The sequence below is a fragment of the Chaetodon auriga genome, chromosome 20, assembly GCF_051107435.1.
Source record: "Chaetodon auriga isolate fChaAug3 chromosome 20, fChaAug3.hap1, whole genome shotgun sequence".
In the NCBI taxonomy this organism is placed as follows: Eukaryota; Metazoa; Chordata; class Actinopteri; order Chaetodontiformes; family Chaetodontidae; genus Chaetodon; species Chaetodon auriga.
Window position 1 is genome coordinate 1,448,084 of NC_135093.1, and position 26,612 is coordinate 1,474,695.

General features: G+C 48.0%; 2 protein-coding genes across 2 annotated transcripts; both read right to left on the reverse strand.

Annotated features, from left to right (window-relative positions):
* Positions 1 to 1,849: 1,849 nt before the first annotated feature.
* On the reverse strand, positions 1,850 to 19,445 carry map2k6 (mitogen-activated protein kinase kinase 6). Its single transcript, XM_076759987.1, has 12 exons — positions 19,095 to 19,445; positions 9,369 to 9,432; positions 9,081 to 9,129; positions 8,457 to 8,570; positions 7,709 to 7,828; positions 6,584 to 6,700; positions 6,411 to 6,462; positions 4,995 to 5,122; positions 3,854 to 3,931; positions 3,085 to 3,224; positions 2,325 to 2,370; positions 1,850 to 2,062 (listed from the first exon to the last, which is right to left on the reverse strand). The coding sequence occupies exons 1-12, from the start codon at positions 19,183 to 19,185 to the stop codon at positions 1,985 to 1,987; spliced, it is 1,077 nt and encodes a 358-aa protein (XP_076616102.1). The 5' UTR covers positions 19,186 to 19,445; the 3' UTR covers positions 1,850 to 1,984.
* An 883-nt stretch (positions 19,446 to 20,328) lies between these two features.
* btbd17a (BTB (POZ) domain containing 17a) lies at positions 20,329 to 25,360 on the reverse strand. The gene is given in 4 exon segments (XM_076759283.1): positions 20,329 to 22,673; positions 23,440 to 23,734; positions 25,178 to 25,256; positions 25,259 to 25,360. Coding segments are annotated over 4 exon segments (1,548 nt in total). The 3' UTR covers positions 20,329 to 21,601.
* Positions 25,361 to 26,612: the final 1,252 nt, after the last annotated feature.

Sequence of the window (26,612 nt, forward strand, 5' to 3'; positions counted from 1 at the left end):
ACAAACACACGAGAACGTCTCGAATGGATCGGTCAAGTTTTCAGAGGGAGAACAGCAGTTGTAATAAATAAGAAAAACTGCAGTAAGTATGTCTGGGAAAAAAAACTGGATCTAAATAATAACAACAATAATTAATATAATAATATTAATAATAATAATAATAGTACTAATATCCAGTTCTTGTCATGTTGACCATGGAGTGGAGAGGGTTGTGATTGGCTCAGTACAGACAACGAGGAGAATCTGGGCAATCTTCTCCCACAACTGACCACAATGTCAACACACTCCTCACTTCACCGCGTGTGCGTGTGTGTGGCGCAGGGCTGCACCACTCACGGCTGGAAAATGCAGTCCCCCCCCCCCCCCGCAGCTCGCCGCAGTCTCACTACATCTGTGCATCTGCTGCTTCTGATGTTTCCTTCAGCTGCGAGTGAAACGTCTGCAGCACAACTGATGGAACTGAGACGGACTTCAGAACCAGAGTCGACCAAACGTCTGCGTGAAGGTGTCTGAATGCTTCAAGTCTCAGCAAAGACTTCAGCGTGACTCCATGAAGGCCTCACACTGTGCACTGACGGCGTGCTTCGTCTCGCCTTCCTTCACCGGACGACACATCGGACAAACTAGTTCTGCACTTTGCACAGTGACAAATTTGGCTGTGGACAAACAGTCTGATCTTATGTTTTATATTGTTAAAATCGCATCATTCACCTCAAACATGACACAATGGAACACAAAGGTACCGAGTCTTCCTGAAGATCTGCCTGAAAGCCACAAACCACCGAGAGGCGTCTGTGATTCCACTGAATAGAATCAACTTCTGTCCAAAGTTCTGCTCTTGACCCTGTTTGACTGATACTCCACACAGTGACAAACACAATCAAACAAATAGTGAGTCAGAACCCAGAAATTTATGTATCCAGATGTTTGAAAAAGGCCTCAAATTCTCTAATGAGGAACGTTTTCAGGATTCAACATGATGAGCTCAAGCTCTGCAAGCAGCGTCCGGACAGAACCTGCACATAAATGAAACGACCAAGTGCGACGTGCAGATACCAAGACCACAAAAACCAGCCGGAAATCTGCCGCCTGGTCACGAAGACTGGACTTCACTCAGAGCATCGACGTGACTGACGCTGCCACAGCACAGTGAGACTGCAGGGGAAGCCTTTCATCCCAAACCTGCCACCCTGAGAGACTGCATTTATCCAGTCATGTAGCCCCGCCCACACACACACACGCATCATGCACAAGTTCACACACACACAAACACACTGACACACACTCACAGGCAGCCAGAGCCCAAAACGTGCAGCAGACCTCTGCTGGAATCAAGGGAAAGCAGTTGAAGTGCAGTACCTATTTTTGACCACTGGGAGGGCCTCGAGGTGAGGCGGAGCACCTGCAGGGCGTCTGCAGCCGCTCCTCGCCTCACCGGCCGTCTGAGCCCGTTTTCACCCACAGATAAATTCTGTACATGCAGTCAATTCATAAACTGATGCAACACTTTGCTTTGAGTATACAAACATTTAGATTATACATAGATAGCATTATATCATTCATCTTTTATAGAATCTGCACCTCTTTCAGCAAAAAGAAAAAAAAAACCTGGAGTTTGACCATGATGACGCTCGAGCTCCACACACGTCGACTGACTAATGACAGGCTGTCTGACAGCAGGCGGTGTGCAGAGGTGGGACAAATGAAGCCAAAGGGGGAGTTTTTGCATACAGACATCTTTCAGTACTCCAGGCCCCGCCTCCTCCACCCCTCCCTGCCAGGTAATGCGCAGAGAACGTGGAGGCCGGGCGGGGGCGGGGTCAAACTCCTTCTGCTTCGTCAGCTCCTCCTCTGGGCTCCGCTGTGTGGAGGGAGGCGGCGAGGCGGGGGGAGTCCTGCAGGTACGAGGGGCTGCGATTGGTGCTTCTGGTTTGTTTGTTTGTTTGTTGTATTTTTTTTTCTTTTTGACTGAACTTCCCTCCACTCAGTCCCCCAAGATGACCTTCACAAAGCTCGCCACGTCGGTTTCTTTGGCCTCATGGGAGGTGAAGAAGAGATGTTGCTGAGGAGGAAAAGGACTTTAATTTAGTTCAGTGAGAAATCAACAGACATCTGATTGGTGGAGGCTCGTGTCTGAGGGAGAGGACGAGCAGACGCATGGACGGGTCAGCACGCCCCCCAGTGTCTCATTAACAGTATTACAAGAAGCATGCAGGCACAGCATGAGTGGACTCTGTTCCAATAATGACAATAAAATATTATAATTATATTTTATTACATTATTATAATTGTAATTACAATAAGAGGGAGATTTCAACACTCACCATGAGTTCTGTGTAAGTCGGCCGCTCTTTGGAAACTTTCTTTAAGCTGCAGGAGCAAAAGAAACAACATGAACGTTAATTCATGTGACGCGCGCACACACACGCACACACGCACGCACACACACACACACACACACGCACACACACACACATGCACACACACACACACGCACACACACACACACACACACACGCACACACACACACACACACACTGTCTCGGTCATTGAGTAAACTGACGAATAAGTGACACATTTTATGGATATTTCAAATTATATTTGATGTGTAACATTAACAGGACAGAACAGTGAACCTGCAGGTTTGTGTCAAACAGGTCATTTGTTTTAACTTCTTACTTTTCTAATGCAGGACGAGACTCTTGGTTTTTTACATTTATGTCTTGAATAATATTCAAAACATGAAAAATAACAATTTCTTTTACTTTTCTTCACAGAAATGAATGAAATGCTGAGATGGAGGCCAAAGCAGAAGGCCTCAGGACCCTCCTGTGAAGCTTCGGCGACCCCTAGTGGGGTCTGACGTTAATGACGTCAACACACCTGAAAGATCCCGAGCTTTAAACATAACACTGTGTTTTCCATTAGAGGACAGAAGGCCTGCTCAGAGTGCATCATCATCATCATCATCATCATCCTCGAATGAACAGCATGGCGACTTGCTCAGCTGGTTTTTGTGCAGAGAAAAAGGAAAAGTGTTTTCTGAGAGGCGGTTCTGACTCGAAACAACAGAACAGACGCACCACTGAGAGGTGAAGTCCACGAACTCGGGGGAGAACTGGTCGGCGGGAAGCTGGGGCGAAGGTTCCTCCACCACCTGCTTCAGCTGCTGGAAGGGCGTTCCCCACGAGTCGTACGGGAAGCGCAGGATGGCGAGCTCGATCTGAGCCACAGAGACGGAGACAGAGGTCAAACACTGAGCCGTGCGAGCGGCGAGGTCATTCAGCATTCACTGTTTGTCTATGACGGCGTTCAGCACCTGTTCTCCAGACCAACGGACACAAAGCCAACTCGTCACTTTGCACTTCTTTCAGTTTTCATTGTTCATCATGACTCTTAAGTGCTGCTCTTGAGGACTAACACACACTCCAAAAATCAGCCAGAGTGTGTTTGATCACACACACTGATTGCTTCTGTCTGGTCCAGTTTTCTCCGAATTTATAATGAAACCTTTTCTCCAAAATCTGAACTGTTCTTTTCTCTCTTATTAGCATTCAAATTAGACCTGAGCTGGAACGAGCCGGGTCCAAACGATGGGAAGCTGCCACAGACGGCCGAGTCCTTCAAGCCAAAATATTCTCTGGTCTGAGTTGGAAATGTGCAAATGAGAAAGCTATGAATATTTAACAGCTCATAATAAAACGTCTAGACACTACTTGGTCTCGGGCCGCGCCTCGCCGAGCGCCAGATTTCTTTCTTCATTCTGGATCATTTTCACCCTTCAGATGCGTTTTTCTCTTACAGTAATGAAGACAGTTGAAGTGATGTTTGACAGCCCAGAAGCTGATTTACCATCGTGATTCCTAAACTCCAGATGTCAGACTTGACGTTGTAGCCTTTCTGGTTCGTCTCGGGGTTGATCCTCTCCGGCTGCGGGACACAAGGTCACATGATGTCAGTTATGGCGGCGGTTGTCAAGGACGACCTGCACACTTCCCTGCCATCCTAAACTTCTCATACATACACACACACACACACACACACACACACACCTCTATGTTCCCTGAGCGCTAACCGGGCCCTAAAAGCCACTCAGCCAATGAGCAGCCGAGCAGACAGGGTTAAAATGTAACTGGCTCATTTAAGGTGTGGGTGATAATGAGAGGCAGAGCGGTGAACCTGCTCACCCGTCCACTCACGAGCCAAAGTCTCAGTCATAAAAACACTTTTCACGCACAAAGTTTGGACTCGATCACAGCTGTGATCGCAAACTGGATCCTGGATCGCTCTGCAGGGTTTAACTGCTGCTGCTCATCTTCAGAGCAAACTTAACTTAACTTAACTTAACTTAACTTAACTGCATCTTTTCTTCTGCTGAAGCTAAACACACAGTCATGCTAGCAGCTCTGTGAGGCTGCACTCAAAAGCCTGCAGTACCTGTCAAACAACAGGGCTGACGTATCGCCGCCTTTAAGCTAACACGCGTTAGCAAACTGTTGATAATTTGCACATTTAGCATTTTGGGAGCAACGTGATCTTTCATGTGGAGTTTTACCGAGTGGGTTCCTGTTTTGTACATGACAGAAAAGCTCTTTGAATAAAGACGCTAACATTAGCTTTCTAGCTAACATCACCTTTGTATCAACTAGCATGTCGTCGTCTTGTGTTGCGCCTCAGTTTGCTGAACAACAATGAGAAAACAGCTCAGCTGAAGTCAGTTTAAAGCATGAGTGCTGATTATTCAGTCAGCCATGAGACACTTACACATCTGAAACACCTGGTAAGTGAGTGCAGACGTTAAATGTTTGGTCTTTAATATCACTGCCAGTAAACTGTCTTTGGCTCTAAAATATTAATACATTTAAAAATCACTATAACAAAGACTTGGTGATAGATTTGGACTTTAAAACGAAGGTTCAGGTTTTCAGTTGAACAGTTAAATTACAGCACAGTGAATGCATCACGAGCGCTTCACATCTTTCCTCCTGCTTACCGCCATGTAGGGTTTGCAGCCAGCGTCCATGGTTTTGGCCACGGAGTCGACCAGGTAGCCGCTGATGCCGAAGTCGCACATCTTCACCTGGCCCTGAGTGTTGATGAGCACGTTGGAGGGCTTCACATCTGCGGCGAGACAGAAGGACGACAGAGCAAACAGCAGTTTGAGTTCGTCTACAGCCGCCTCGTGGTTTTCAGGTCAGGTGTCACTCGTGAATCAGTGCTGCTGTTTCTCAGTACGACGCTGTGAGGCTTTATTTTCATCACGGCGTGAAGCCACACGGCGGTGACGGCCGGGAAACAGAGGTTTGACACAGGAAGGATCAACAGAGTCTGCAAGGACCAAAAATCTCTGCTGTGCCAACAGTTTCTGATGTTTGGACGTGTTATTGCTTTTATTCCAGGCAGCCATTTGCTTCTGTAACAAAGCTGTAAGTCTGCGTGTTTCCACATCGCTGCATGATTCTGCCGTTAGAGTCAAATTAAAAGAAAGTCAATAACAGCGTGTTGTTTTTTATGCATCATCGGGGCCACATTGACGTCTCAACAACAACAGTTTTAAACATATCATCCAGATTATCTAAGCCTCTTCATTTAGAGGTAAGTGAACGCATCACATGTGTTTTTAATAAAACCTCATTAGAGCAGCTGAGACAGAGACGGATTGACGAGCGCACGTCAGGATTTATTCATGTAAAATCAACACATACGTGCATTTAATATGAAGAATTTCCAATTTTCATCAAAAGCTTCACTTTTGTGTGCATTGAAAAATAGACATTGATTTCCAAAATCGATGACTTCTGAGAGTTCACCTCTGTCACGTTACACACAGTTAATCCAATCAAAGGTTTTTCAGTGCAGCTTTAAACGAAGACTGATTTGAAACGATGATGACAAAAATAAATGCTGACTCGATGGATTATGTGACTGTAGTTTCAAGAGGAAATGGATGGAAACCAATGTCAGAAAAAAGAGAAGGATGGAGCAGGAAGACAGACAGGAAGACAGACGGGAGGACAGACAGGAGGACAGACGGGAAGACAGACAGGAGGACAGACAGGAAGACAGACAGGAGGACAGACAGGAAGACAGACGGGAGGACAGACAGGAGGACAGACGGGAGGACAGACAGGAGGACAGACAGGAAGACAGACGGGAGGACAGACAGGAGGACAGACGGGAAGACAGACAGGAGACCAGACAGGAAGACAGACAGGAGGACAGACAGGAAGACAGACAGGAGACCAGACAGGAGGACAGACGGGAGGACAGACGGGAGGACAGACGGGAAGACAGACGGGAGGACAGACAGGAGGACAGACTGGAAGCGGCAGAGAGCGGCTGGGTGACGCTGCCTCACAGAGGAGGACACTGACGGAGGACGGTCTCACGCTCCCTCTCGGGCTCTCACCTCTGTGGATGACTTGCAGATTGCTGTGCAGATGCTCCAAAGCTTTCACGATCTGTAACAACAAAGTGCATTAATGAGGAAGGTTACAAAACAAACATCTGTCATGACGCCACATCGCAGGAAGCCGTCACGAGGCGTCGGCGTGCTGTTTGAAGTGTCGTGCGTGAACCCACGGAGACGGCGATCTTTCCCAGGATGTCCTCGGGGATGGTCATGCCCTTCTCGATCACCTGCTTGTAGAACTTGTCCAGGGAGGTGTCCATCAGCTCCATGCAGATCCAGACGTCGCCCTGGCAACAGAAAAAAAAAATTTGCAAAGCGACCAGGAAGAAAGCAGCAGGACGCATTCCAGACGGACGGGAAGCGACACATTCTCCAACGTTTGAGTCACGGCGAGGAAATCCTGAACATCCAGTCGCTGCTGCAGGTTTGTATCTGCATCCCAAAACCTTCAGAGGGTTCGTCTCGAGGACGCGCTGCTGGACGCCAATGACGGACGCAGATTTGGACGACAGAGCGAGCAACACGCTGTCTGACGTCAGCTGACGTCGGCTCAGCTGAGAAACGTCAGAATCAGCAGATATGAACACGACGCGAAGCCGAAAACACAAACTTCAATTAAACATGAAGGAGATTCTTCATGACCGATCGACGTGTCTGAGCTGTGACTGTTCAAACATTTCCGTCTCTGTCATTTGTGTTAATAAAGTTTAGTGTTCAACTCGTCAAGATCAATAAACATCTGCAGTGTTTTTGTCTCGATCGGATACTTTATGTGTTTGTTTCAGAGAGCATCGGCTGATGTGACGCAATCAGATTTTATTACCTTTAAAACATAAACATTTGGCATGAAAATCCATCATCTGTCAGTCATTAGAAAATGTTTTATGCTAACGCAGAGAGACAAGAGCTTCAGTTTGTTACCAAAATAAGACTTTTTACTTTGAGACGTGATAGAATAATAAAACCAGACGCTCGAGGCTAACTTCAGCGATACAGACACTTTAACAGAAGTTAAAGATGAAAGTGTCGCAGAGAAAACATCAGTCAAACAAAGACATTTAAAAGAATAATGAACTGATTCAAATATACTGAAGGTCGTTCAAAAAGATGCACGTTTTAAATAAAAGAAGACATCAGCTATCAGGAAGCGTTCAGGCTCTAATTTCACTCGCTCGCCTCCATTTGTGCAGATTTGTGTAATTTTGTGTATGACACAGATTTCTGTTTGACGAGGTTCGCCTGGTTTCGACTCCTCTGTCACTGAAGAAGCTGAGGACTGCGTGTTAGCCTGTTACCTCTCTGAACAGCGCTCCGTAGAAGGTGACGGTGTAGAAACAGTCCACTGTCCTCATGGAGATGTCCAGGTCCATGAGCAGCCTCTTCTGCTCCTGAGTGTTCACCGTGGCCCGAATCCGCTGAGCGACACGACAGGAAACACAAAGGGTCATGACGGCGTCGTGCTTTTCTTCCTGACCGCTCAGGCACTGTGAAGTAACCCACCTGAGGTTCACCTGGAGGTTCACCTGGCCGTCATTCCATCCCGAGTTCAACTAAAGCTGAAGCTAACACAGAGGAGCCTCTAGAAGGTTCCACTGCTGAGGATTTGATTGGTTCGTTCTACCTGCCTGACCTGGTTTCTCTGACGTACCTGATTACTTAAAGGGGAAGCATAGAGTCGGCTTCCAGCTCTTTGGGAGGACTAACGATAAAGTGCCTCAGGTGATGTCACTTGAGTCAGACAGAGCTGAGCTCACAGGTCTCTGCTGCAGGCTACATTAGCTGCTACTAGCATAGCACACCTCAATGTCTGTCTCTAGCTGAGCTGCATTGTGGGTAATGTAGGCACCAGCTTTTGACAAGGAGGAGGAGGGATGATGATTGGAATAACAAACAGGAAGTCTCTGTTTTTTTTCACTGAGCATCGTGAGCCACAGGAGCGTAATGCTAACGGGTGGAGGACTCTTCTAGCAGCGTGTGCACGTTCTGTATCTGAGACGCGGCTCTACAGTTAACAGCTGTGGCGTGAAAGCCGCCTCCGCTCACCTTCACCGCCATGATCAGGCCGCTGGGCACGTGCCTCATCTTGTCCACCACGCCGTACGCTCCCCGGCCGAGCTCGCAGATCTGCTCCAGGTCGTCGGCCTTCACCTCGAAGTTCTGCTCCGCACAGGAAAGAGCGAGACGAGGGTGAAGCAAACAGAGGAGACGGACACCGCTGAGGCCTCGCACCTCTGAACACTGAACACAGTCTAATTCACAGACGTGAAACTTTTTCTACATTATTCAAGCAAAAAAAAAAAAAACATCATTGACTTTGACTTTGGGCCAGCTCGAGCAGACACAGAGCAGGAACCTCTGCCAGTGGAAAATTCCACTTATTTGATGGGTTTAAACTAAATATTTTTACTGCCTGATGGGCAATAAAAGGCATTCCAGTCTCCCCACAATCAGAAGTGTTCGATCGGCTCTAATGTTCAGCGGTGCGTCCTTTACAGCTAACAGAGCCTTTATAAGCCGACCTCTGTGCTGAGAGCGAGGGACCTGAACTCAACCAAAAATACACCAGGAGGAGGAAAAAGTCAACAGTGAGAGTTACGTAAGAGTCCGAGAGAAAAGATGAAAGTAAACACGTCTCGATCCAAAAACCAGGCCGAGAAACAAAATTACCTTCTCTCCGATGGTTACACAAGCTTTGGAGTCCAGATCTCTGGGGGGTCTGAAACACAGACAGACAGTTTGTTCCACGTAAACGCTTCGGTTCGTCAGAAAGATCGGCAGCATGTCAAAGACCTGTTTGATCATCAGGAGCCGACAACAACAAAAAACTGAACAAAACAAAGAAAGAAAAACTTAAATATCAAAACCAGATTTTCACTGAATCAATCAGGACGATAAAGGTGAGTGAAGCAGGAAGTGACGATCAATGCGAGCTCAGGTGAGCTGATGTGAACTTACACTGCGGTGGGAGGAGGCTGCTCAAACACCTCCTTGGAGAGCTTGAGCACCGGCTTCCTCTTACCTGGAAACACACACAAGACACAGGACATCATCAGAGGTCTGAGGTCAGAGAGGAAACATCGAACAACGACACGTTCGCGTCCTGTCGACGCAGCGATCGATCAGGGATCAATAACACTTTACAGCATCTGGATCCTCGAAAACAATCGAGTCAGCTTTTCATCCTCATTCTCACCTGAAACAAAAGCTTCACTCAACTCAGCTGAAGAAAAAAGGGCTGCAGCCAACCCGTTCTCATTATTGATCGATTCATTTCTGGATTAGCTGATCAATTGATTTGGTGGGAAAGGTCCCAGAATCCAAAATCACTTCTTTAGTTAGTTTTTCTGACAACTCAAACACACTCAGGTGAAGCTGACAGAGAGCTCTGTGAAGAGTTTAGCACTTTGACTGAAGATCTGAATGGATAGTACCTCCTGAGGTGAACCCGGTGTGTGCGTGACGCTCTGCTCACACACAGCTGAGCCGAGAGCAGCCCGATGAGAGGACGACTCCCGGCAGCTGAACATACCACAGATGAAAGCATGCTTAACCTCTTAGCAGAGCTCAGGATGAGAGATCAGTTGATCAGACTTCATCCTGCTCAACCTTTCACTCCCGCTGCCCCCCCCCCCCCCGCAGCGGCAGGGGCTGCACACCTGAACGCACCTGCAGCGTCAAATCAAACCTGGTCTGTGCTGAATCGGGACCGCAGGTACCTGCTCTCCACTAAGACTCGACGTCAAACCAGCGATGACTCGCCGCTTCTGTCCGACAGCCATCAGGCACTTCAAAACTCCCACTGATGCAAAATGACTCAAACTTCCTGCAGCCATCAGCGCGAACAAAGAGCAGCACAGAATATTTCGTGCACATTTCATCCAGGCTGCAGCTTCTTCTGGAAGTTTCCTGTTGATATAGCAACAGCAGCAGCTCCATCTCATCACAGACACTTACGGGTGGATGCGGGAAGTGACTCCAGATCCTAATTGAATGTAACGGGAGCTGAGAGCAAGAAGAAGAAGAGGAGGAGGAGGAGGAGGAGGAGGTCTGGCAGCCCAGGTGTGCTCGCTCCATCTGGAGGTGCTGCACTGACGCTCTGACGGCTGGGCGCCTTGTTAATGTGGTGTCACTGGTTCCTGAGGGTGTGATCGTGTGTGTGTGTGTGTGTGTGTGTGTGTGTGTGTCCTTGTCTCCGGACAGCGTCTGGCTCAAACCTCCTCAGACCAGCCTGCAGCAGCTGAAGCCGCTCGCACTGAACATACATGCAGACCTGGACAGCAGGAGGAGGAGCAGCCATGTTGGATCTGAAGTACAGCTGACCGATTCTCCTTCCTGTCAACGTTTGGGAACGTGTGCCAAGGCTAAAGGTAACATCTGATGTCTGAGCGCCGCCCATGAGGAGCTATTAAAAACTGAAGGTGTGTCTCAAACGACGTGGAGCGGCGCCAGAGGAATAACTGGAATTTCTCACATTTCTCTGGTGGGAAAATACAAACACGTGTAGCTGTGGACAAATCTGTGGCTCAAAAAACTGTCCTGAAGGCATGTCTCACACACACACACACACACACACACACACACACACACACACACGCACGCAGGTCCTGGTTCGTTCAAACAGTGCAGGGCGTGACGCTGCTGTGCTATGCGGCCCTCCACCGGCGGCCTCTTGCCGCCTGCCTCCTGCTCTCTGCTCTCCGAAGCAGCTTTGTTGCTCTGAAATGCCAGTTGGAGCCCCTCCTACATGCATTTACACAGACAACAATAGTAACTGGAAACCAGCACAGGTCCAAAAGCAACACACACTGAAGACCAGAACGCACCCACAGAGATCACCTGCACGCCGTCTGCACAGCGTGTTCATCTAACACCAGGCAGGGTGTAAATATTTCCAATCTGCATCAACAAACTGGACACACTGGGACAGGAAAGCATCCTGATTGGCTGATGGCAGGACTAACCAAGTCAGAGCCATTTAAATGCTCGTGCTGCTGTAGCACCAGCGATCGAACGCTCGTGACTCGACTATATTTGGCTGAAACTGAGTCTGACATGTTTTAAGAAACCAAACGTCCATCAACAACCAGAGGAAGAAAACAAAAGCGATCCACTTGAGTTTCATGTGGTTTTATTCTGAGTTTGGAGGAGAAACTGGGCTATACGAACTGCCATTAAACATATCACAGAACGCCAACCACACATTCAACAAACGAACGTTCCTCCCGTCAAACTTTGCTCCAAACCTGACTGTAATGTGATTTATGAGATAACCTCCTTCCTGACAAACACAATCAAAAGAACTCGGCCTCTTCAGCAGAAGTAACTGCAGGTTCCACATGAGGAGAAAGGATCAATACATACTTTGTCAGATGATTGACCTCAAACAATGTCAGAACAAAAGATTCACTGTGCGATTACAATGAAGCGACAGCATCCTTTCTCTCTGTGCATGAGTGCGTTCACTGAATGAGAAATCTGCCTCTCAGCCTCCAGAGCACCGAGATCATGAGACAAGAGGCAGCATGCTCCTCAAAGCCAGGAGACAGATTTCTGTCCAAACCTCAGCACGTATTAACGTGCACGATGCGTTTCAGTCCCTGTAAACACGCCCGGCCGTCCCGGCGGGAACAATGAGGGCTGCACGCTCGGGTCTGGATGTAAAGTCAGTCATTAGCGGCAGGTGTCGGCCTGCTGCACGCCGCAGCTACGATGCACGCCACCCGGCAGCCACACACGCAAACCAAAGCGACACGCGGCTCAGTGCGGCGTGCGTGCACTGTCAGGAACGCCGGATTCAACGTTCGATCGGTTGCAAGCTGAAATGACAGGAGCAAAGAGAGGTGCAAGAAAGAGGAGGTGGTGGAGGGTCGCTGCATTATGTAAGCTCTGTGGCTGGCAGCAGGAAGCATGTGCTCTGCTTTGTATCATCACACAAAGCAAAGATGGAAGAGTCTTCAGATGGTTCAGTAAAAGCAGCAGTTAGAGCTGAAACGATGAGCGAATCGATCAGCCGACAGACAGAAAACCGATATTCTGATGATCAATCAGTTCAATCGTTATTGAAGTAAACTGGTGAGATAAAACAAGACAACCAGAGACGTGTGATGTGCATTTTTAACTATTTCTACACATTCACCGTGCGGTTCAGTGTTGGATGAATGTCAGCGTCTGTCTGTTTTTGGGGAAGGATTTCTGTCATTGGACTATTTCACTTCCAACCAAACCAACCAAAGAGTACAGACGGCGACTTTTATTTGCTTCTGTGGAGTTTGACTGATGTCAGTCAGTCAGGTCGGGTCCAGACGTCACATCTCAGCTGTTAGCGGTTTGATATTCATATTCATGATATTCATGGTCATCAGAGGATGAATCTTCATCCCTTTGGTGACCCTCAGAGTCCCAGCATGAGGTCAAACTCCTCATTTCTTCTCTCTGCAAAGCTAATGTCATTCCCATCAGCCTGAGCTGCACTTTGTGTTCAGTGCATTGCACCAGTTAGCATTTAGCTCAGAGCAGCGCTGCAGACACATCGTGAACTGCTTTGTTTGTCAGGTAACCTGGAATTCCCCCATCATCCCCTGCTTCCTGACACCTGTCGGCTGCCTTTAAAAGCCCTCTACACACACACACACACACACACACACACACACACACACACACACACACAGCAGCCACTCTGTTTCTTTGCTTTAACTGCAATGAACTTTGATTTGCAAATTCTAGCAGCAGCAGCTGTTGTTGTTGTTGTTGTTGTTGTTGTTGTTGTTGTTGTTGTCTCCTCCGTGTTGCTTCCCTTGAGTCGGGTTCTTAAAGCTTCCATAAAATACTGCCAATTAAAATCAGTGGGGACTGAGCACTAACGCTGTTTTCAGTTTGCTATCACATTACGTCTGATGCATTAACATATAAGGAGCATTAAAGGTTGCAGCTGGTTGATGGAGCTAATTTTAACTACTACGACACTGCATCATATGTTTGATATGAGTAAGTTGCCTCTGAAAAGCAGTAAAGTGAAGGCTGCATAAAATAATACTCAAGTGAAGTACAAGTACTTCCAGCAGTACGTGAAGGTAACTGTCGGTTACTGTTTGCAGTCACACAGCTTTCCACGCTGCGTCGGCCATTTTCTTAGCTTCCTCTTGGATGTGTGCTGCTTACGGTATGTCTCCTGGTCGCTACCTGTCCATAAAGTCCTGACCTCACCTGTTATTGGCTGGGGCTGACACACCCACTGCTCACAGGCTGCAGCCCCCAATCACAAAAGAAGAGGAAATAAGAGAATCAGGGCAGATAAACACTCCTCCACACACTTCCAGTGGTGACTGACAGGGAGGATTTCTGCATGAGTCTGTACTCTCTTGCATACTAGACCTTTAAGTACACTCAATGTATTTAGTTACTTCCAGCAGGCTGACTAGGAAACATGGTGAGCAATCTAAAAATATCCCGTTTCAGATGTTCTCCAGATTATGTTGCATAACTCAAATACACAATTCCTTCCTTTATTCTTGCTGAGCTCAGCATCGAGCTCGCTCACTGTGGCAGGCAGTGTGGGTTAATGAAAAGCAGCAGTACATATCATTCCCGGTGATTTGCAGCACATGAGCTCAAGTATGCAGTGAGATGCCAGAGAGAGGCCACAGGAGATGGTGTCTGTGCTCCCAGTTTCTGCCACGCCCGATACGAGCATGCAATCAGCCTCGTCATGCACGCGTGTCGGTTTGTGAGCGCTGAAAGGAAAAAATAGTGCTGACGGGAGGGTTTGCAGGGACAGAGCGCACGCGGAAAGGCTCGGCGTGCGAGGGCAGGTGATGGCCGGCCGGCCGGCCCGATAACGAGCCCCGGATCGCCGCCGCTAACCCACACATGCACCCCAGCTGGAATTCCAACAATCCCAAGAGTTCCTCAATGGAATTCCACAGAGGCAGAGGAAGACAGATCAATCACAGACGCTCGGAGGAAGGACAGGAAAAGACAGCAACAAGAGAGCAGCCCGGGGGGGGCGGGGGCAGGAGGGGATGTGAAAATAACCCTCGGCTGTTTGCCCCCCCGACCGCTCTGGCAGGTTGTGAGAGAGCCTCCACTTCCAAAGATGGCAGCTCCTTTAGGTTACAGCTGTTACGAGCTCCTTTGGGAATCATGTCGTCACCGGCTCACGCTACACTTCCTGTGCACTCGGCTCCACTTGAACGACACTCGTGGAAAGCGGAGAGTGTCGGGGTGTCGGCTTCAGGTCGCCTCAGAGCAAGAACGCCGCTTCCGCCTGAGAGCACACATCTCGCAGGTTCATCTTGCGTTGGCCAGCGCAGGCTGCCGTACTCCAGCTGGTCACCTGCACATGGCGTCCAGCTCTGGCCGGTTTTCTGTATTAAGAGCATGAAGCTGCTGTTTGGCTGTGATGGGTCTCTTTACGCTCTCTGACCGCTGATGTCACCTGACTCTTTGTATGTGTCAATAAAAGTGATTCTGAAAGCATAAAATGCAAAGAAGTCAATGTTGGTCCACATGCAAACATGCACGTGTTTAACTCCTCACCTGAGTCACTGCCAGGTAACAAGAACACCTGGACACCGAGCACCGAGACATTTTAACACGTCAGTCCACATCTGAATAAGCACCTTTCTGTAAAAGCTGCAGACGATAACTGAACAGAACATTTCCTGAACTGTGCAGCGACACACGAGCTGCATTCATCACAGGGTCCACACAGGTGAGGGTCCACGCAGCTGAGGGTCCACGCAGCTGAGGGTCCACACAGCTGAGGGGCCACGCAGCTGAGGGGCCACGCAGCTGAGGGTCCATGCAGCTGAGGGGCCACGCAGCTGAGGGTCCACACAGCTGAGGGTCCCAACACTCCAAAACGAGGCTTTAAGCAACAAAGCACTGAGTCACTGCTGCAGCTTGTAACAGATCTGAGGACACAGATTAGAGCTTCCACGTCCATCAGGTCTGAGCGGCTCGTCAGCTGCAGACCACCGAGAGAACGTGTCCCAATCAGAACACGTGTGTGTGTGTTTGACTTTATCTGCCGACAGACAACGCCACCAATGCTAATCAGTTAGCCGACTGATAGAACATTTGTCTGGTGCTGCTGAGTAAAATGCAAAAGGACAAGTAGAAAACATCATTCGTAGCATAAAGAGCTAAATGCAAATATTCTGCGGCCTTATTGATGGTAGTTTTAATGGGACTCTTCTCTGCACACACATGATCAGCCAGAAGCTGCCATCTGAAACTCTTTCCTTCCTGATCACTGCTGAGGTGATAATTGGAGCTGGTGATGAGTTGTTTTATTCAACACATGCAGAAAATACAAGTGGAAAAAAGCAAACAGGTGTAAAAACTGCTGACTGCGAGTTAATGTCAGCAAGAACAGCAGCTTCAGACTGTTTTCATGCAATTACAACAGTTTCAAATCCATCGCAGGGAAAACAGCTGGCGGCGAGCGCAGCCACTTTCCCAAATCACCAGCGAGCGTCGGGTGAAATGTGTGGAAATAACTGAACTCACTCAGCACAAACATATTTCCCTGCAGAGTCATTTCAGCGTCAATCTTCAGACACTTTTCAGACAGTTAGAGAGAGCTGCGGCTTTAAGGCACACATGCATCGTTCAGGCAGGTGGAGCAGATCAGCGTCTCCATCCGCCTGCAATAAACGCCATTATTTGCATCCACTATCTCTGACGGCGAGGCCGTGCTAAGGTGCAGCACGCCTCCCTCCCCCATCCTCACCCCATCGCATCACAGCGGCAGAGTCTGGAAACCTGCAGCCGTCACGTCGACGGGGGTTACTCCAGGTTAGGCCTGGATTTGGGTTTTTCCTCTTTTCAGCACACACTCGTTGTTTATTTTCTGTAAAACATGGAGTGACAGTAACGTCTCAGGGCTGCAGTGCTCAGATCTGCCTGCAACAAAGCTCAAACAAACAGCGATTGTTTAAAAAGCCCTGGACACTGCTGCTGCTTCTTGCCATCAGAGACGCTGCTGCAGTCAGAATGCATGCATGCCTTCTCAGTCAACCCCCGAAACGAGAAGTACAGTTAGAGGATCATCTGAACAATGCTCTGAACAATTCCACTGTTACTGCAGCAAAAAGAGACACTATAGGCCCGGAGCCGGACCAACAATCGGCCCGTCGAAACAGCAAATTTAGTATCAGTGCAGCTGAAAACGCAGCCTCCATTTGCATGACAAACGGGACGCTTGTGCAGGGGCGCGAGGGCTGGCCGAGGCCATGGGGGGGGGGACACGAGCCGGGAGGGCCGCTGTCACTCTGCCGCCGACCGGCCGAGCACAGCGCGGCGCACGACGGCGAGGGCAACAACTGTCCGGGCCGGCGCTGGAGGAGGAGACGCAGGACTTCATGCACATCTGTGCCAAAAGACAAGAGGAGGAAACCAGCAGCAGGGTGACGGGACTCAGCTCAGTCTGCTACGATTTCAATAAAACAGGACGTGGTGCTTATTTTAGCTTCGCACATTAGAACTCATTTCCTTCTGCAGTTATACATCAGCTCTGTGGTAAATCTTTGTGGGTTTGGTCCTTTTCTGCTCCCAAACAAAATGTGATCATTACACCAAGTTTGAGAAAGTGCTGTCAGCTCGGATCAAGTGTGCGTTCAAGGTTCCGACACGTTATTCTTCAATGACTTCATCCAAAATTCAACACTTCAGCTGGTTCTTGTGCGGCTGCTTGTGTTTAGACGACGTTTCACATCACAAAGCTTTGGTTTCTTTTCTTAATTAAATTCTTGCTTCAACATATTTTAGGATTTTTTGACCACTTGGAGGCACCGTAATCAGCCGTGAGCACACACTCACAGACCATCGTCTTATTAAGCTGAGACGGTTCATGTGTTAGTTAATGTTAACTGAAGTCCTGCGTACATTCAGCCTCTTTTAGCTCTGGTTTGGTCTCTTTGCTCTCTCTTCACCAACTAGTTGCTAACTTTGCTAACAGCATTCACAACATGAAGTGAAGGAGCTGAACTGCAGAGCTGAGCGACGTCTTTCACTCACAGTCATTTGATCCGGTCGACAAATCTTCAGCTTTTTTACTTCATAAATTACAGAAACTACTTTCTGTGCGGCTGCAACTATCTGTCCATTATTCAACTATCTGTCCATTATTCAACTATCTGTCCATTATTCAACTATCTGTCCATTATTCGACTATCTGTCCATTATTTGACCAGAATCAAAGCAAACATTGAATTTGCTGTCACACAAGCAGCAGAGAAGCAGCAAACCCTCACAAACGACGAGCTGGAGCTGAGGAACGTTCAGCATTTTAGGTTTCAAACTGATTGAACGATTATTAAAACAGCTGCAGGTGATTCTTCTGTGTGGATTCATCGTTTAGCTCTAATTAAATATTTGATCATTACTGAGGATTCATGTTCTCACACAGCTGCACCGTTTGTGTGGCCTCCAGGTGACTGACAGAAGCATCGTTCTGTATGTTGAGCTCCAAAAAGTCAAAAACTTGAAGTGAATAATCGACCGATTGACCGACAGATCGATCGATCGATTCTTCCTCTCGCCACTCGATCTGCGCCGGAGCCGTTTTCTGCTGCAAACATCATCAATGAATGACAACAGAAACCTACTTCTGCCGTCAGGAAGTCCCAAACCGACTCATTCATCCACGAAGAATAAAAACATGTCTGTGCATTATTCATCACAGGACGAACCGGCTGCAACAAGACAGTTCCTCTGTGTAGGTGGAGGACGACTGACTGTAGCAGACGAACAGTGCGAGGCTCTGACCATCAGGGGCTCTCTACCTGTTCACATCCTGTGCAGCCTCTGCCTGTGTGTGTGCGTGTGTGCGCGCGCGCGCTCTGCATGTTGTGCAATGAACCAGCCTCACTTTGGACTTCTTGGAAAACAGGGTAAGGGGAGGAAAACCGCCCGAGCTGCTCTCCCTGCAGCTGTTTTTCTCTCTGCACGCTGCGTTCGCTGATGAACTTAAAGAGCTTCGGCTGCTGTGACTCGTGTTGTTGCTGATAAAGTTGGGGTCAAAGTGTGACATGCACGCTTTCGTGTGCACGCTGAGGACAGCGCTGGCCATCAGTGGACACTCACCCCTGGCTTTGACTCTCGGCAGCTGACAGAATGGGACTTCAACAGCCGGAACGAGCCCCTGTTCTTGAACTCACCACCACTTAAATGCTCACAACTAATTCTATTATTAGATTTCCATTTTCTGTCCCATAAGCAGCGACAAATCTGCAGCCAATGAGCAGTCAAACTTGACAGCGCAGGTTGTCACGTCATGTTGCCCTCCTGCACCAAACCATGCATATTTGTAGCACTGCACGCGACACGGCTTCATTATTTACCTTGAGCGGTGTGCAGGAGCCATGCAGCAACTCGTGCACACTTTATTATAAAGAGTTGCAGTGTCCTTGTGTATCTCGTGACTGTTAAAGGCGCCCTGTGCTCCACATCCCTGCCTGTACGCCGCTAATAACGTCAATATGAGTGAGTACACGGAGCATCGTCTTACCAGGAACTGTGCAAAGGGGAAGATCTTAAACAGGAAATGCAACTGACCCTTCTAAACCATCGAACTTTAAAATGCACCGGCCGTGCTCGACCTGCAGCGGTGCACGTTGCAAGCCGTGCAGCAGTGATTGCATGTCGCTAGTTTTGCACGGATCGGTTGAATGTTCTTACCTCCCTTTGGCTGAGACATTTCCCCTTTGCTTTGATGAGGGGGAGGGGAAGCACAAAAGACTTTGCCTTCTTTCTCACTCCCTCCCTCCATCGCCCTCGCACTGGAGCTTCAGCGGCTTGCTTTGCAACAAAGATGCAAAATACAAGCCTCGATCTTCATGCACTTGGAGCCTTTTTGCGTCCGGAGCGTGCGTGTCGGTGCAGCGCGCGCTCTTCTGATTGCACAGCCCCCACACGCGACGGGAAAACGGGGAATTTTGCAATTGCACTGCAAAGAATTCTCCGCAGCAGTTACATGATGGGCCAAGGCTGGCAGCTGAAAGCTCCTAACTTGGATCAGTGTGAGCCCCTGCGAGAGAACGTTCTTCCTGCTTGCGGCGCGGAGGATGCTGGGAAATGGAGTCCTGGCGGAGGTGCAGCGTTTACGCAGAAAACTTGGTGAATTCACACCTGCGCTGGTTTTCTTTAAACTAGCGCGTGTTTGTGAGTGTGTTATTCACGGTAGTACACGTTTGAGGTACTTGTACTTTATCATATGTTACTTGCTCAGCGCATTGAGAAGGAATTGTAGTACTTTTCACTCCACTAACAGACGATCAGCTCATGAAATATGATGCATTATTATAGATCTCAATGCAGTGGTGGAGGAAGTACTCAGAGTTAAGTAAAAGTACATACGTATTAGCTAAAAGTACTTTAATATATGCTTTTGGGTATTTTTAGAAGTGGCTGGTCGAGGTTGTGTTCACTGCAAATACTTGAAATGCTGTTGGGTATTTTAATCTCAATAATGCATCATATTTTATAAACTGATCACATGTTTTTTAAATGTAAAGTGACTGAAAACTATCTCTGAGATGAAGTGCAGTGAAAGTACTAAGTAGCAGTACGTCAAGATCATGCTGAAATATTGAGTAAATACACAGAGTTAGTTTAAGTACAGCCCAGCAGCATTTAAATCAAAATCTTGTTCATCAGCATCACCTCGATCGCATAAAACGTCACACATTTAAGTAACTGTAACAATAATCCTGTAATACAAAGTATTTTATACGTTTCCTGACAATACTTTTATTCTAAATGCAGGACTGACGCGTCTGTAACTCCTGGAGGAGAAATCCTTCCTCTGTCGCTCACATCAGATCCAAGCCTTCTGAGACAAACTGCTAATTTTGGTTTTTATGAATTCATGTGAAGTGGTGAAAGGATGAAATCAATCAGGACGATTTCCAGGTCACTTTTAAAATGATAGTAAAAATCTTTATTATGAGGTAACATTGATTAATGTGTGAATCTAGGTAACGACTTCAGTGACGTTAACGAACTAATGAGAAGGAACTCTGACATCTACTGTGGTGTGGAGGCTTTTAAGAGTGGCTTTGTAAATATGTGACGACTAAAGTAAAAGTAAAAGGTAAAAATACCTGTCGGAGCCCCTGAAGTCCAACAGGATGAACATTTGGTAAGTGCTGATTTTGTGATTTGCAGGTCAAAAACGTCTCATGTTGGTTAAAACTGGGCTTTGAAAAGTGATTTTATGACAAACTTACAGGTATTGTTTCAACACCTACCTGAACCTTAACCTGAACATCTCCAGTCAGCCCAGTTTCACCCAGACGTCTGCATCAAATCACCCAATCAATGCTTACTAAGTGATGAATGACAACTGTGACCCCTTCATTGGAAATGGGGGCATAATAGCACCAAAATCTGAAAACAATACAAAGAAAATGTGGCAGGAACAGACCCTCAAGCTTAAAGGATGAGGCCGGTGATATTCTATGTTTCACTTACTGTCAACAAATCCCATGAAAAGACCAAGAAGATACACACACACTTATTCATCAGTACGTTTTATTGTTGGTTTTGATCTTTTCCTGAGATTTGTCGGCAGAAATAGAAACATAGAATAGCACCGGACTTATCCTTTAAGAGACATGTTTCATAATGATTTTCCACTCGCTATTTACAAAATGCTCTCAGACAGTCATGAGTCAGGCGATGGTGTGTTAGTTGCCCAATGAAAACAGCAGTTGTACGAGACGAGATGAATGATCCGAACATCACACACGAGGAGGATTCAGATCCGTGTCCTCGTGATGTGATATGAGCGAGACGTGGCTTCAGAGGGTTGGACTGTGTGCTGTGAGGTGAGGTGGCTCAGAGGGAGTGAAGACCCTCCGTCATCCTGGTCATGGTTATCCAATGAGGGTTGAATCAAGGGCAACTGGACTTAATTGTAGATGTTTGAAAAAGTTTCGGCTCTCATCCAAGAGGCTTCTTGGTTTACACTTGGCCTGAGGTGACTCCAGCCACTCTGCTGACCTTTACATCGTTATATCGTTCCAACAGCCAGGACCGCTAATGAGCCAATGAGCTTGATGACAACCTCTTCTTCAGTTCTAACCGCCTCCTCATCAGTCATTTAGAACTGAAGAAGCTCCTCAAGAGGTGAAACGTTTTCAAGTATCTGCAACCAAGTCCAGCTGAGAGAGGAGGAGGGAGGGTCAGTTCTTTGTAGTTATGAGGGTTTGGTACAGCGGCTTCACCACAATATGGAGGAAGAGGGAGCTGTCGATGAGGTATTCAGACATCCGACGGTACAAGTCGGCTTCGGCCAAGAAATTGCCGTTTTCCTCCGTGCTCTGGTGGAAGTTGTAGACATGCTTCACCACCACCTTCCCCTGCTGCTGAGCCATTACGAGCACCGTCTTCTGGAAGTTCACTCCAGCGAAATCCGCGCTGGACGTGGCCGGCGTGATGATGATGCGAGGGCGCCCTCCCTCGACACGTGTCGGCTGCATGGCGCCCGTCTCCGTGTACATCGGCCTCATGCTGAGGGGTAACCAGCGTGGTGAGAACAGGGCGTTCCAAGTCACCCGCTTGCTGGCGTCGTGGCCGCTGGGCCCCAGCTGAGTCTGGAAGCTGGTGCTGCGGTCGTCTCGCGTAGGGTTGCTGATGATCCAGGGAGACCCCCACACTGGCGACAGGTAGTTCCTGGGCATGAAGAGGCTGCAGTTCACGTCAAAGTATTTGGCCATGTGCAGCGGCGATGCAGAGTGAAACTGGTAGGACATGTAGAGCAGGTCGCGCACCGACTCCTGATAGCGAGCCAGGACTGATGACTGGGTCTGCAGACGGAACAGCTCCCGTGGCGGCATCATGGCGTAACGCACAGCTCTCAAAGCGTTCTCCGCTGTCAGTCCGTCCGGGTCATTCTGAATTATCCAGGCCTCCAGCGCCGCAAAGAGCTCCATCTCGCTCTGCAGGATGAGGTCCGAGCGCTGCAGCAGGGACATGAGAAGCTGGCTGCTGATGGTCACCCACTCGCCGCTCTGCAGCACCGACGACAGGTTCCAGGCCATATACTGAAGACAGCTGTCCCTCAGAGTCACGTCCCCGGCCTGCAAGGCGTACTCGTACCAGCCCGCCACGTGGCCCGAGGAGTCCCGGGCCAGATTCTGGGTCATGTACTGGGTGATGCCCTGTGTGAGACCGGTCACTTGATACTTAGTGGCCAGCTTGTGCAAAGGTGTCGCCTGGTCCAGGCGCAGAGAAATCTCTCCACAATAGAGATACCTGCTCGAAGAGAGAGACAGAGCAGAGTTTGGATGTTGGAGCATTTGAAGCGTGCACCTTTTTTCTACTTACATCTGTAAAATGACAACATACATAAAGAATATGACCATTTAACCTAAAACGGCCGACTATTTTAAAGCTGCAAGAACTTATTTTTGGCCACAAGGGGGCAAAAGAGCTGAAAACACAACAACAGTTAGTTGTAACAAACACAGCAGCATTATCATCCCAGTTTTAGCTCTGTTTTTGGCCTCTTCCGACTCCTGAGAGAAACCTCTGTTGCTCCAGTATGTCCACCAGCTAGCTGCTAGCTGTGTCGTGTTTCTATGTTTTTTTTTTTTTGGTCATTATCTCAAAGCAGATCTTTACAGGCGAAAAAACACTTTTATTTTGGTATTTTTAGAAAAGGTCCAGTTTACAACGTGAACAAGAAGATTTTGTCTCTGTCGTCGACCTCATTAACATTTTGGATAAAAATAGATTTTGGTATCGATTGCTGTTGCAGCACAGGCTCCACAATGTCTTACTGCTACACCACAGGAGCTGCTATCGAGCAACCCAGCAGCTCACTGATTGATCAGTTCGTTTGATGTTGAACTCATCATTGATCATCAGATTCAGGCCTGCAGGTGCAGAGTTCACCCCTGTGGAGGGCGCTAAAATTCAATCAGAGGGGGTGAAGCAGCTGGCTAGTGTGACTCTGAGGGTCATGCAGTGTGACGGCTGCCTCAGTGAGCTGAATGTTTAGCTTCCTCCTCATCATCACCTGATGAACTTGTCAAACACGGCAGCGCAGTCGGAGCTCTCCTTCAGCACCAACACGCTGCTGTTGCGGTTCAGCAGCATCTCCTCAAAGACGGGGCTCTGCAGGGAGAGCACCAGCGAGTGAGCCTGGATCACCTTCACCTCATCTGCGCTGGGCGTCTCCACCCTGAGCGACACGTCGCTGCCGTTCCCCTGAACCAGCAGGGCCTCCAGACGCTGCACCAGGGTCAGGGAGTGGCTGATGGTGTCCCCGCTGCCAACGCCTCCGTCCTGGGCTCCGTCAACCCTCAGCATGCCTGGTGGAGGGGAAAGGGAGGTGGAGTAGTTATGAGCCTGGAAAACCAGCAGATGCAGTTTGCGGCAATAAGTGAGAATTAAATTCAAGCAAAGCTGCAGAACAGACAACTTAAGAGCAACATTAAAACTTTCTTAGAGGAATCTGCGGTTGCATGTCAGTTATTTGTCGGGCAGATAGTGGGACAGTATCATCCAAATCCATGCCATTGATCAGTCCAGCTGCACTCGCTGTCTGGATAATGAGGGATTGTGGGTCACGTTTAATTAGAGCTTTGTCTCAGCTGAGGCAGTTGTAGCACACCACCCCTCCTCCACCTCCTCTCCCCTGCAGACGCCGCTGTCACTGTAACTGCCGGGATCTGAGGCTCGATTCATGTTCGCAGACTGTGGTTCCTCTTTCTGATTCATGACAGAGAGCTGGAACTTCCTTTCCCCCGATGGAAACGGACACAAACCCGGCCGTGGGCCCTGATGTTCCCTCTAAATCACAGAGCTGTAGGTCATCAGCAGTAAGTCAGACATCTTTGTTTGGGTGAAAAAAAAGTTTTAAAGCCGAGACGAAGGAAGATATTCAGAGGTGGATTCACCCGATAAATAAAGACAAAAAATCTATTCAGAGAAAAAGTGGCAGCATTTCCAGATACGTGTGGTAGTAATCTGTTGAGTCTGTCAGCTCTTACATGTAAAATAAGGGACGTGGATGAAGTTAAAGGTCTCACCAACAAGCACCTCATTAGAGACTGTTCAAAAAGATTTGGGCAGGAGGAGGCTGAATGTTCTGTTTCACTTCCTTCTTTTAAAGCAGCCTTTGCTGCAATATTAACATTTTCCTTGGAAAGCTGTCCAACATCACAACAGCAAACTGTGAATTGGTACAAATCATTTAAATCTATCTCTTAATATCTTATTGTAATAACAGTAAAGCTCCTGGTGCCACGTTAGAAGCTAAACTGTTAAATTCATGGCAAACAAGGCTAACAAAGTGGTAAATATTGACATTTTTGTTGGCTATTGATATAAGGGGCATAATGAACAGATAAGGAGCCTGGACTGTTGTCCTCTGCATGCGGCATAGTGCAGCTTGATGTGTGATCTTAGTTTTATTTAATATTAGCTCTGCTGCAAGTTAAAATACACACACAGTCTCTCCAGCCGACGGAAAATCATAAAAGCTTCCTGCTTCGCTCCCTAATTACTTTCAGACAGTCCCTTTAGTGCTTCTGGAGTAGAAAGTTGTTCCATTAAAAACCATTCAAAGTTTATTATCTTATTGTTTTGTAATTTGGGTGAATCAACCCTTAAAATGCACAAACTTTCCAGAACAGCGCCTCAGGCCTTCACACCAAGAATCAAAGCGAACAAACCAGACTCATATTAAAACTCAAATTATGGCCAGACCATCCTGCTCCGTGACGTTTGAGCGAGCTTGAAGGCTGACTTACCTGCAGCAGCTGCCCCAAAGCGCAGCCAGAGAGCCAAAACCAGCATCCCAGCGTGGATCTGAACGACTTGTTTCACCATGTTTTCCTCCGTCCTTCCTCACTGCGTCTGGCTTTCTGTCTGTCCTGCTGTGGAGGACGAGGGGTCTTTTTCTGAATGTGGGACAGGGGTCCTCCACGCCACATCCGGCCCGCCGCTCACACAGAGCCTGATCGATTAGTGGGTGGAAACAGGCCTGGGTATTTTCAATGACTCCCGCTTTGATTGTGACTTTCCTATCCTTGGGTATCAACGCTTGCTGCGTGTCATTGATTCAATGGGGGGGGGGGGGGCACGGGGGCTCTCAGACAGCTGTGGAGTGGGAGACTGGGGGGTTGAGAAACAGCTGGGGCGCTCAGGGTCTGACGCTGTTATTTGATCTGACTGCAGGTCTGCAGGTGAGAACGAACCTGTTCAAAAACGGTCTTCAGACAGGTTTTATTTGAACCCCTTCAGCTGTTTTCATCCATGATATCTGAAGCACTGGAGCTTGATAACGAAGCAGAATTCAGCAGCAGTTACAGACTCACATGCAGTTAAGTGTGTCAGTGTGTTCACCCAGTTTGGCTCGTGTGCGTGACACAGCAACACAAGCAATTTATTCACAGCTCCAGGCTACAGCACGCTTCATCAGGGGAGTAAGTTAAACGATCAATATTTCTCTTTTAATCATCATGACTAAAAAAAACATCGCTTTTCTGGAAATATGCATAATCACAAAGCAACATTCAAGCTGCGTTCATGAAGAAAGACTCTGCAGCTGATATCCATCATGGTTACGATGTGCTTGTGTCCTGTTTGACCCCGGCCTGTGATCACATGCGTGTCACAGTCGATGGTGGTCTCACGGGACCAGTTCTTCCGTCCCAGTCTGAGTCCGGATAGAAACACTGCCTCTGTGTGTGGATGTTAGTCACCAGGCCGCTCATTCACACTGTGGCCTTCAATGTGCAAAATGGTAACTTCTAACATGATAAACCTCAAACATTAAACTTCCAACCACTTTTTTGGGGGCAGTAAAGTTGTTCAGTGTTGGTACTTTGAATTTCTGACCTTTGGTTGTATGAGTCCAGGTTCTGAGACACTTGTCTCTGATGTCTGCCAAGAGACAGAAGTGGTGGAGTTTCATTTGTGGTGCTCAAAGGATTTAATCCATTTCCAGAGGAACTACTTTCCACAGAGGAAATAGTCCCTGTGAAAACATTCCTCATGTCCATGGCATGGGATTAATAAAGTTATATCTTATCATACTTTATCTCATCTGATGTCTGATTTTTACACAGAAAACATGAATATATGATTGTTCTGGATACCATCCATGCATGGCTGTGTTTACCGTTTCATGTCACCATGGGCCCCAGGCAGACAGAGGCTGCTGTCACACAGTGTTGATACTAC

What these genes read in the sequence shown, in the direction of transcription:
- map2k6 (XM_076759987.1), bottom strand. Translation starts at nt 19,185, where the DNA reads ATGGAGGGAGGGAGTGAGAAAGAAGGCAAAGTCTTTTGTGCTTCCCCT. An exon ending in GCCTGATCATGGCGGTGAAG is followed by an intron (nt 7,829 to 8,456) that starts GTGAGCGGAGGC and finishes CGTGTCGCTCAG; the next exon opens with CGGATTCGGGCCACGGTGAA. An exon ending in TGGGAAAGATCGCCGTCTCC is followed by an intron (nt 6,463 to 6,583) that starts GTGGGTTCACGC and finishes TTGTTGTTACAG; the next exon opens with ATCGTGAAAGCTTTGGAGCA.